The sequence below is a fragment of the Agrilus planipennis genome, unplaced genomic scaffold (assembly GCF_000699045.2).
Source record: "Agrilus planipennis isolate EAB-ADULT unplaced genomic scaffold, Apla_2.0 scaffold7, whole genome shotgun sequence".
NCBI lineage: Eukaryota > Metazoa > Arthropoda > Insecta > Coleoptera > Buprestidae > Agrilus > Agrilus planipennis.
In genome coordinates, this window is record NW_020439340.1 from 3,346,671 (window position 1) to 3,358,674 (window position 12,004).

At 36.2% G+C, this 12,004-nt stretch overlaps 1 protein-coding gene across 1 annotated transcript in view; it reads right to left on the bottom strand.

The window, feature by feature from the left end:
* Positions 1-12,004, bottom strand: part of LOC108737641 (syntaxin-1A) — a 27,378-nt gene that overhangs the window by 10,225 nt on the left and 5,149 nt on the right. The window contains exons 3-5 of the mRNA XM_025978748.1: positions 11,241-11,340; positions 1,645-1,719; positions 165-391 (exon numbers count right to left, since the gene is read on the bottom strand). Of these exons, the coding sequence (XP_025834533.1) occupies positions 165-391; positions 1,645-1,719; positions 11,241-11,340 (402 nt within the window). The remainder of the gene's footprint in view (positions 1-164; positions 392-1,644; positions 1,720-11,240; positions 11,341-12,004) is intronic.

Here is a 12,004-nt window from a genome sequence, read left to right on the forward strand (position 1 = left end):
GAACGCTGCCGAACGCGGAGGCCGATTGTGCCTCTTTGTCGCTCGTTCCGCGCTCTCGCTTGCACTTCAAGCCTTAAATGGAACGCCTCAGAGCGAGGTAACGCCGCATGAGTCATGTTTTTTCGTGCGCGCAGCCGGCTCCATCGAATTATAAGACGTTGTCACGTTAAAAAATTGGAGAAATTAAGGATAGGTTCCAGGGACTTACTTATCTCGAGTTGCCGCTGTATCCTCGCTTTACACCGTTCCCTATAATCCGTCTGCGTTCTATTGTACTCCGTCATTACTTCAACAAACTTCCTAGACAACGTCGAGTGTTGAGTTTTACGTATTCTCAGGTCCGCTGACGATTTATTTGTTTGTTCCTCTTGTTCTATGCTTTGTTCTATCACTATAGGCAGAAGAAAGAAAAACACCCTCACGTATGTGTATTTACGTACACGAAACACTTTTACAACAATTACTATTAATCCGCGTACACGGTAGTTTAAAGTAGTTATTGCGTACTTACCCTTTAACTTGGCACGAACTTTATTGGCAGTTTTCTTTATGTCGGCCATAAGATCCTCCAGTTCTTGTTTCGTCTCTGCAACAATGGAGAAATATTTTAAAGAAAGAACACACAGCGAGAAAATTGCTGGAAATTTAAATAAAAAAATTCATTCGGCGCAAGTACATAAAGAATTTTCAAAGTGCAAGTAGACTTTAAATAACAAAAGTTCATTTAACACAAAAAATTAAATTAAATGAAAATCCCCGATTCCCTAAACTGGCTCTAAACTCTTTAGATTTTCCTAGGTCTGGAAAAGCTGACTAAAAATCGAACGCGTTAGTGGACATCTCTCTCCTTCTTACTTATTGTATTTGTGTAACATTAGGTTAGGCGAGGGTCAGACCAGGTTAGGTTAGTTTCTCCATTAATTCTACGATACGTAACGCGAAAATATTCTGAAGATAATTAATTATGTATTACGTAACACGAAATTAAGGGTTTTAATTGAAAATTGATTACTTTCATGTTATCAACGTAACTAGAACAAAAATACTGGTATGCAAGGGAAGAAAAAGTAGGAAAAGAATATAAAGATAGAAGACGAAAAATTAGAAGAAGTGGCTGATTTTTGGTATCTAGGAAGTCAGATAAGTCAGGACGAATGGAGTAGTAGGGATATGAAACAGAGGATAGCGCAGGATCAAGTTGCCTTCAATAAAATGAAGTCATTTCTATCTCGCGAACGGTTATTTCAGAAATTCGAAAAAGATTGTTAAAGGTGTATGTTTGGAGGGCGGCGCTGCACGGGTGCGAAACATGGACGGTGAGTGCGGGGAAAAACAAGGTTAGAAGCGTTTGCAATGTAGTGTTACCGGCGAATGATGAGGATACCGTGGATAGAGAACGTTTGAAATGAAGAGGTATTGGAAAGATTAGGAGAACAAGGGACTCTATGGAAGTCAATAAGAAATAGGCGATAGGTTGATAAGACACCTTCTCAGGCATGAAGGGCTAGTCACAGACATATTAGAGGCAGAAATGGAAGTTAGGAGGGGTAGAGATAGACCTAGATTAGATTACTGTTCGCAAATAGTTAAGGATGTGGGTTGTTCTAGTTTTNCGGTAGTTTAAAGTAGTTATTGCGTACTTACCCTTTAACTTGGCACGAACTTTATTGGCAGTTTTCTTTATGTCGGCCATAAGATCCTCCAGTTCTTGTTTCGTCTCTGCAACAATGGAGAAATATTTTAAAGAAAGAACACACAGCGAGAAAATTGCTGGAAATTTAAATAAAAAAATTCATTCGGCGCAAGTACATAAAGAATTTTCAAAGTGCAAGTAGACTTTAAATAACAAAAGTTCATTTAACACAAAAAATTAAATTAAATGAAAATCCCCGTTTCCCTAAACTGGCTCTAAACTCTTTAGATTTTCCTAGGTCTGGAAAAGCTGACTAAAAATCGAACGCGTTAGTGGACATCTCTCTCCTTCTTACTTATTGTATTTGTGTAACATTAGGTTAGGCGAGGGTCAGACCAGGTTAGGTTAGTTTCTCCATTAATTCTACGATACGTAACGCGAAAATATTCTGAAGATAATTAATTATGTATTACGTAACACGAAATTAAGGGTTTTAATTGAAAATTGATTACTTTCATGTTATCAACGTAACTAGAACAAAAATACTGGTATGCAAGGGAAGAAAAAGTAGGAAAAGAATATAAAGATAGAAGACGAAAAATTAGAAGAAGTGGCTGATTTTTGGTATCTAGGAAGTCAGATAAGTCAGGACGGAAGGAAGAGTATATAAGGATATAAAACAAGGGAAGTCATTTCTATGCTCGCGAACGATTAATTTAGAAATTCGAAAAGAGGTTGTTAAAGGTGTATGTTTGGAGCGCGGCGCTGCACGGGTGCGAAACATGGACGGTGAGTGCGGGGAAAAACAAGGTTAGAAGCGTTCGCAATGTAGTGTTACCGGCGAATGATGAGGATACCGTGGATAGAGAACGTTAGAAATGAAGAGGTATTGGAAAAAATAGGAGAATAGAGAACTCTATGGACGTCAGATTTGTAGAACACCTTCTCAGGCATGCAGATCTAGTCAGAGACATATTAGAAGAAGAAATGAGAATTAGGAGTAGAGGTAGACCTAGGTTAGATTACTGTTCGCAAATAGTTAAGGATGTGGTATGTTCTAGTTTTAGGGAAATGCGAAGATTAGCTCAGGATAGGAAAGAGTGGAAGTACGTGTTCAACCAGTCTTAGGACTGACGACCCTATGATGATAATAATACTATAAATGACTAAAAAAAAATGGGGTAACCAATGTATTGAATTAAAATACTTGAAAAGATCAAATTCGGCTGTTCATTTCAAGAACTTTCAAGTTGGGTTATTATCTGAATCGACTGGAATTGACTGGGTGACCAACCCAATCGAGTGAGTGCCCGGGCACTCGTGGACCCCCCCTTGTTGCGCCCCTGGTCAATGCATATAACTATGTGTAGTTTTAAATATGCATAAATTTTTAATATCAGCGTTAATTTACTTCCCAACAGTTTTCCCTAAACCATTTTGTCAATTAATAGGATTTTCTTTGTACCGAAATAGCAATAATCATGTAAAATATTTATGTACATAAGCTTTCCTTCGGTCACTTCCCCTGTTACGAACGTAATTTCCTTTATGTTTACAGATAAACGTTCTGATGCGGTTTCCAATGGACCCGAATCGACTAACCGCACATTCAAACCGAAAATCCCGTGAAACAGAGAAAGAGGGTGAACAACAAAGAGAATGAGAATTTGTTCGAAATTATTACTGCAGGTCTAACTCGTAAATAGTACAATAGAACAATTTTCATCTCAATAATGAAACATAAATATATTTCAAACCACTATGCGCCGAGCACTCGCGCCTGCCCGGAACAGTAACAATTATAAAATATAATGTATGATTCACACATTATCTCATAGAATTTTAGCTGCGAACATTAACAAAAATAGAATAAAAAGTATGAGTAAATCAAGACCCTGACAATGTAATACAATTTCAATTTGACCTACAATTTTTAAATACAACTTTAACTTGTTCTCTATTACTAGACCATATTTAAGTCCTCAATTTGTACAAAAAAGTGCACTATAATTTGTCGTTAATTTGTCAAATCCAAAAATTTGTCTCTCCAGTCTGATACTAGAAATTACACCACCCTAATGTCAAGCTAGCGTAACAAACTGCACTACGATTTGTCGCTAATTTGTTACCAAATCCAAAAATTTATCTCTCCAGTCTGATACTAGAAAATACACCACCCTAATATCAAGCTAGCACTACAAAATGCACTATAATTTGTCGCTAATTTGTTACCAAATCCAAAAATTTGTCTCTCTAACCGGATACCAGAAAATACACAAGCCTAATATCAAGCTAACACGACAAAATGCACTATAATTTTTCGCTAATTTATAACGAAATCCAAAAATTTGTCTCTTCAACCGGATGCTAAAGAATACCCAGCCTAATACCAAGCTAACACGACAAAATACACAATAATTTGTCGTTAATTTGTTACGAAATCCAAAAATTTGTCTCTTCAACCGGATACTAGAAAATACCTCAGCCTAATATTAAACTAGCACCACAAAACGCACTATGATTTGTGGCTAATTTGTTACCAAATCAAAAATTTTTTTCTCCAACCGGATACTAGAAAATACACCAGCCTAATATCAAGCTAGCACGACAAGATAAACTATAATTTGTCGCTAATTTATTACCAAATCCAAAAATTTGTCTCTCCAGACTGAAACTAGAAAATACCCCAGCGTAATATCAAGCTAGCACGACAAAATACACTATAATTTGTCGCTAATTTGTTACTAAATCCAACAATTTGTCGCTCCAACCAGTTACCGAAAAATAGGCCAAGCTGATATCACGCTGGCACAACAAAGTGCACTATAATTTATCACTCCAGCAAGTACTAGAAAATAAACTAGCCTGACATCAAGCAACAAATTATAGTGCACTTTGTCGTGTTAGATTGATATCAGGCCAGTTTATTTTCTAGTGTCCGACTAGAACGACAAATTTTAGGATTTCGTAACAAATTGGGGACAAATTATAGTCCATTTTAGAAATCACTAATATATCTTTGTAAGCCTAGTACGTAATGGGTTCGATTTTTCTTTTAGCTGTATAAAGTGTGAAATCCCAAAAGCAATAAATTTACGTTTTACCAATTACAATAATTAATCAGCAAATAAATTTCAATTTAATGGATTAAATTATTTCCGCAAACGTGTGTTAAGATTTTATGGTAGAGTAACACGCGAAATAATGTTCAATATACGATATTATATTATACATAAAAGATAATTTATCAGAACAAGTGCATGCACTAAAACATTGATAAATTCCCGATTACTCGCATTAACCTTTTTAAATTTACATCTATTTCCGTGACGAATGTCTTAAAATAGAACAGAAAACGACCAGGAATACAAAGAAGTGGCGAGTCCCCTAATAACGACGCCAAGTCGACGCTGACCACAAATTTATATATCCAATACAAAGAAGTGGCGAGTCCCCTAATAACGACGCCAAGTCGACGCTGACCACAAATTTATATATCCAGACACCTATATGAATGCGAGAGAAAGACGAGGAAGGCATTCGCTAGCGGTATTGATCCTAGACGGCCTAGAGAGCGTCTGAATGACACCGGCACACACCCGACGTCTTGCGTCGCGATTAAGACGTCCCGAGCAGATTTTGCCGTCTTCAATCCCGCTAATACGAAATCGCAAGGATTTCCCAGACGATACCCTGGGCGTCTTTAAAGTTCAACTCATATTAGAAATTTAAATAGAAATGTTAGACGACTGGATACTATAAAGAAGGATCGGATCGAAGGGCCAAGTGCAGAACTTGTTACGCTAGGAAACCGACAACTCCGTCCTGACGTGAACGACTTAGAAAAAAAAAGCCAAGAGAAAGAGAGAATCCAGGACGCAAATGAAAAGAGACAATATTGACCTAAAACCTAAACTAAAACACACAACAAAAATGTTCACTAATTTCTTCAAAATTACTGGACAATTAACAGGTAAATAAGTGTAAAACGAAAAGGTATTTAATTCGTATGAGGCGTTTTGATCCCCTGACAAAATATCCCTGACAAAATATCTCTGGACAAAATATCTCCGTGACAAAATATCCCTAGACAAAATACCCCGTGACAAAATATCTCCAGACTAAATATCACCGAACAAAAGCCCCGATAATAAATTATCGAATCTATACTCCAATAAATAATATAAAATTCATATACTTCATTTCATATATTTATTTGTATTTATTTAATAATAATAACGTTTGATTGTCAGTAATATATAAGTCATTAAATCGATAGGGTTAGGTTAGGTTGCGCTGGATTGACGGGTTGGATTGTATTATGTTTGATCATGTGAGGTGTGGTTGGTAAGGAAGGGAACGTACGGCAAGGTAGCATGGCGCAAGTTTGACAGGGTTAGGTTAGGTTAGGTTAAATAAAATATTGGAAAAAATTTCTTATAGCGATTTTTAGGGTGGGGGGGATATTTTGTCTAGGGATATTTAGTCTGCAGATATATTGTCACGGGGACATTTTGTCACGGGGATTTTTGTCCGGGGATATTTTGTCCGGTCTTATTATGCCGGGGGATGAAAAATCATGGAACTATTTAATTACCCCATTACAGTTCACTAAGTACAAGAAGATAAAATCTGACCTAGCCCTGACGGTGTATTTATGCAAGAATTTATTTTAATCCGTTGTCGCCATCATAACTATCTAATACAACTATTTCAAATTTGAGCCATGTAAATTCAATAGTTTTCGAAAGAAACGTGACGGATAGACTGAAAAATCATACAAAATTCTAAGGATTCTGCTTTTGCCATTTGGCTTTAGATCTTAAAAAAGAGCTTCATTTCCGTGAAATAATTCCACGCACGGGCAGCCACGACTCCATTCGTTATCCCTCCAACGTCGGCGTTTATCAGATTAGAGGTAGGCGAAGACAGTTGAGAGTAGATTAAAAAAATGGCGAATGACGTAAACACTAAACTTCAAATAAACAGCGCCAAAGAACGGGACGCCGGAAGGATGAGGAAACATCAGAAACACTTTCTGGTGGCATTTAAACGAAAAATAACCTTTCTCTTCCTCTGTTCCTCTAAATATTAAGAACATTATTTAATGCGAAAATAGATTATTTTGGCAAAAAATCTTAAAAAGCAGGGGGCAATTGATAAATATAAAATTCTGAAACTCGAAAATCATGAGGTATCTAGTGAGGTTGTATTTTTTTGTTTTGATAAAACATAAAGATTTTCCAACTCTTCTTATGAAATGTTTGCTCGACAGCCTTCAAGTTAAAACATCGTTAATCTGCAGATTTTCGGTAACTTTTCTTTATATTGCGTTCCTCACATTCGAGAAAAAAGGTCAAAAGCGTTCGGGAATTATCTCAGAGCAGTCCCTCCGCCTCGAATAAATATTATCAAAGGAGTTTAGTTTAGGCCATTGCGAGGAGTATTCGTGCGGGACAATGTCCTTTGCGATCCGATTTTCATTTTGAATGCATTGTCGTCGCGCCCACTCCAGCGCGTATCAGAAAAGTATCGGTCCCATCGCCATCCGAGGGGAGATTGAACACGATTGCTTATTCATCGCATTCCGGGAATGCAATAACAAAAAGGACTCTTGGGACAATGCAGAAACGCTCAAAACAAATAACCAACCATGCAAATTGCACAAACATTACCGTTCCAAAAATTGCATACCAATACATATGTAATGTACAACGAAAATAGCAAAACGAGTGGCTAACAATTTTCAGCGTGCTCTTCTGATGGTGAACAAAATTTTACTCAAAAACAAAAAGCTTATCTTTAGCCTTAATATTTAGTTTTATCTTACTAATCTTAAAGATACTATTTATTTGCAAACAAAGACCAAATCTAACTTTTAAAGACTTATTACCGACCCGTTTGGAAAACATTAATCTCAATGTTCCATTCGTGGCGTTTCGAATTTATCTCGGATAGTTTGACGTTTCATCTCCGATTATCCTCATAAATAAGCCATGTTCCGTTATCTCCCGAGGGCTCCGGCCTAATGCTTCACCGGTCGGTTAGTTGCTTCCCCTTTCGAAATTTCAATTACGCAAACCACCGTTATTTCCCCAGCTTCCATTCCCCCTTTAACCCTTCCACCTTCCCCGTCTGACGAAACGTAAATACCAGATGGTCCGCGACAGGTACCCTATGCTCTCTCTCTTAGGCAGATGATATCGTTGCCTAATTTCGTACAATTACAAAGCGAACTATATTTTGATGACCCGGTTAAGCAAATGTCAATAAATAGTGCACACAGGGTGTTTTTGAAATAAGTAGCAAGCTTGCAGGAGGTGATAGAGAACAACAAAATTAAGTAAATGTTTAGTGGACCTAATGTCCACCGTTTTCGAGGAAAATGTATTTGAATATACAGTCCGGTCCTGGCAGGATCATGCAACGAAATACAACATCGCAGCCCAACATTCCATTGAATGTTGTACGAGTATTTTTTTTAAATTTTGTGTTCTTAATACCTTGTCGAGATGTACTTTAAATAGTACTACATATTATCAGCGATAGACAAAGTAATTATTTAATTAATTGTTATCGCAATGGGCGATTATTATGTGTAATAGGGTAGTAGTAAGCTCTTGATATTTACTTTATTGGTCGTTCCACAACTGTTTACATTTTTCATCGATGTAGTTGTTTAATTGTTAACGCAATTTCTCTATACGTTAGCAATTCACGCCCAGGACCGGCTTCGGTTTGCAACTTCGTCTGGTTTTGCCACCATTTTTTTTATTAACACCCTCCAAAGCTTGCTACTTATTTCAGAAACACCTTGTATACGTAAATATACATCTCGTTCCTATTCCAAAACTAAATACAAATTAAATACAAGATAAATTTTCTCCACAACACGTTTTCCTCCTGAAAATGATTTCGATGTAATACGTAATTCTCTAGCAGAAAGTAAGTAATTTATCGAAATTAGATCTAGACGCTTTTACGACATCGATAACTTAGTGACAAGTTTTAAGTTTTCCAGGGTAAAACTCAAGTCTTGCCTTACTAAATAAATAGAACTTCACTGATCGAAAAGTAGATTAACTTTTATATCTCTCTTGGGTGTACTTTTTTAACTTTTCCCTGCCCATCATCAGAACCATTTTCCCATTCCCATGCATGCACGTTCTCGATGTCAAAATTAAAAAATGATTATCAATTTAATATTTTAATAACATAAACGCCATTTCTTGGCATAAATGTAAATTATAAGGAATGGAAAATGCAACTTTAACTTCAGCACGCACATAAAAAGCATTGTGTGGCGGTCGGCTGATGAAATGATGAATGTAGTTGACTGTAATGAGACAGGGAAAATCCCGGAAAACTCGAGGATTACCGGCAACGAAACCGAGCCTTTTATTTTTCGCCCAATACCACACATATCGCCCTTCGAGGCTTGAATAGAAAACAAATCGGGGTCGTCCTGGCGCGACGCGAAGTCCATGGCTGTTGTATACGGCATGTACATAAAGCGGGTCGATTTTCCGAATCGCTACCAGCCATTAGAAAACTTCTACCCTCAACGTAAGAAACTCCTTTTTCCCCGATAACGGGCGCTAGATAAGGTGCCTGAGTTATGTATCGTATATTTTGTAGGGGGTTGTAATTTTCTATTTTTAATGCTCTCTTGCATATTCAAACGACCTCGTCTTACACATAATCGGTTTCCAACTTTATTTAAATGTGAAATTATAACACTGACGATGAAACTTTTCACTTACAGATTTATACTATCAACTTTGTAACTGACTTCTAATTTATTAGTCGTAAGGGTTACTGATAAAGTGAGAGTAAGACTCGCTCACTAAGGGTTTTGTAATGTTGGTTTTGTGGTGCTACCCGCTATCGGAAATTGTACAACTTTCCGTATAACAACTTTTATTGTAGTGTCATGAACGAATGCCGCATGCAGCGATCGGTACCAGTTTAAATAAGAATTCCTTACAATACGCATTATGAAAAACCTTTAAATTAAGCTAAATCATTCCACATACAATGATAAATAATTGTATAATAATAACTTAAGTTATCAAGACCTTCTTTAATACCAAACAACTGATTTAAAAGCCTGTTTCTGATTTTAATCACGTATCTTTTACGTTTGTCCAATTTTTACCACATTTCGATCTTACAACATAAAAATTTTGTAACTATACGAAAATAAATCATATATTCACACTCTAAGGACCAATTTTGGAAACTTAGGAATCGCTTTAAAGCAGCAAGTTCCACTTTTAGCAGTCCTTGTACATTAATTTATGCCATTCAAAATTAATTCTCGAATCGACCACAGCTCAATCCCGAGTTATTCGCTTGTTCGGACTAGTACTTTAAAACTTTTAACATTTCTAAAAGGATTTTAAAACACTCCAGGATCGTACCGTAATGCGCTTTCAAAATTAACATAAACCCCATTCTTCGGCCGCATATCCTCACAATTTCACGTAGCTAATATTCCCTCTCGTATTTTCCTAACGAGAATAAAAGTGTAATGATAAAGCACGCCTGCAAAATTAAATTCGGAATTGGTGCTGAACGGAAAAATAAGAAATGAAGTAAAACGTAAGTGCACCATATACGTCCTACTGTTTCGATTCCTTTTAGGGGTGGAAACAAGGTCGATTGGTAACTCATCTGCGATAAAAGGGAGACAACAAAGCACAAGTGCCTTTCCGAGGTGACAAAACTTAACAAGAAAAATGTACTTCACTTGTACAATCAAGTTACAATAAAACAGAAGTAAATTAAATTAATTTTTGCTCAATATTTTATTATCGGCTTTCACAATAGTCACCCTCGAACTCTACATGCACCATTATCTCCACCTTTTCCTCCCCTAGAAATACCCTTCGTAGCCTTTTCAAGTTATGGAGTTCCACGCCGCTGTGATGAAGGAAAAAGTCACCAGGGCTAAATCAGGACTGTAAGGGGATGTGGCAACGTGAGAATAGTTACAAACGCGAAAACCTTTCCTTTATTGAACAAATGGGTACCATGGCCGATGGTGCATAGAACTTACATTAATTTAGACAAATCTCTTAAGATAACTAGGTTATCAAGGAAACCTTTTCTATAATAACCACCGTAAACCCTTGCAAAAAACACAAATCAGTCATCATTTTCTACCTAAAAATGCTATTTGCCTCGAATTAATCATATCAGTGATAAGTAGATCACAGCTGATGTTAACAGACTACTGGCAAAACATTTAAACAGGGTCTCCACGTTAAAATTCCGCGATTTTTAATTAAAAATTCCGATTGAACGACAACATCCTGGATTTCCATCTTTTAATTGGACGTTTTAATAGTCAATTAATTCCAGAGTATCATATCATTAGCGGCACTATTTTCCATTGCAAACGTTAGCTCATTAGATTATTATTATATGATTCGACATAATCTGTATCAACAAATGTAAAGAAAAATGCGGCAAATAGAAACAGAAAATACGATATGCAGAGTAATTGTAGATTTTACATTGATTCAAGTGGATGGAACGTATTTTCTCAATAATGTTACTATTTCTATTAAGAATAAAATAGAAAAATAAAAAAACCACTCACTTTCATCGCTCTGAGGCGCCGATAGGATACCGCTGTGTTTCTTTTTGACTTCTTCCACATTGGCTTGAATCTTATCTATCATTTCCCGTATTTCTTCCACCTGTAATGAAATGGATAACAGATCTTAACAAACGCTTACGCGAAATACCTACAAATTGGATTCCGCATAAACTTCTCGCAATTACTAATAAAAATACCTAAATAAATATCCCCAGTAGCACACGACATTGACCCAATATTTATTCTATATTGGTACAATATTGTATATGGGCCCAATATTGGCAATTTATAGCCAATATTGGTAATATATAGGACATATACTGTTTTCCTATATTTTAATACAATGTTTATCCGATATTTATCCAATATTAATAAAAGATATTTGACAATAACTTTTATTTATATTGATTTGTAATATTTATCCAATATTGGCAATATATACAAGGGATGTACCTTTTCCTTTATTTATATAGAATATTTATCCAATACTGACCCAACATTGACAAAACATCTTTGACAAAATTGAGTCCATATAAAGACACTTTGCCCGGCGCTTGGGTACCAAAATTCTTGGAAGATTGATGGTTAACTTTTAGGTCGCCTAGAAATTGCAACCTAACGTAAACTAACCGTTAGCTAATATTGGTAATATATAGGAGATGTACCTTCTTCCTATATTTTAATACAATGTTTATCCGATATTGATCCAATATTAATAGAAGATATTTGGCAATAACTTTTATTTATATTGATATGCAATATTT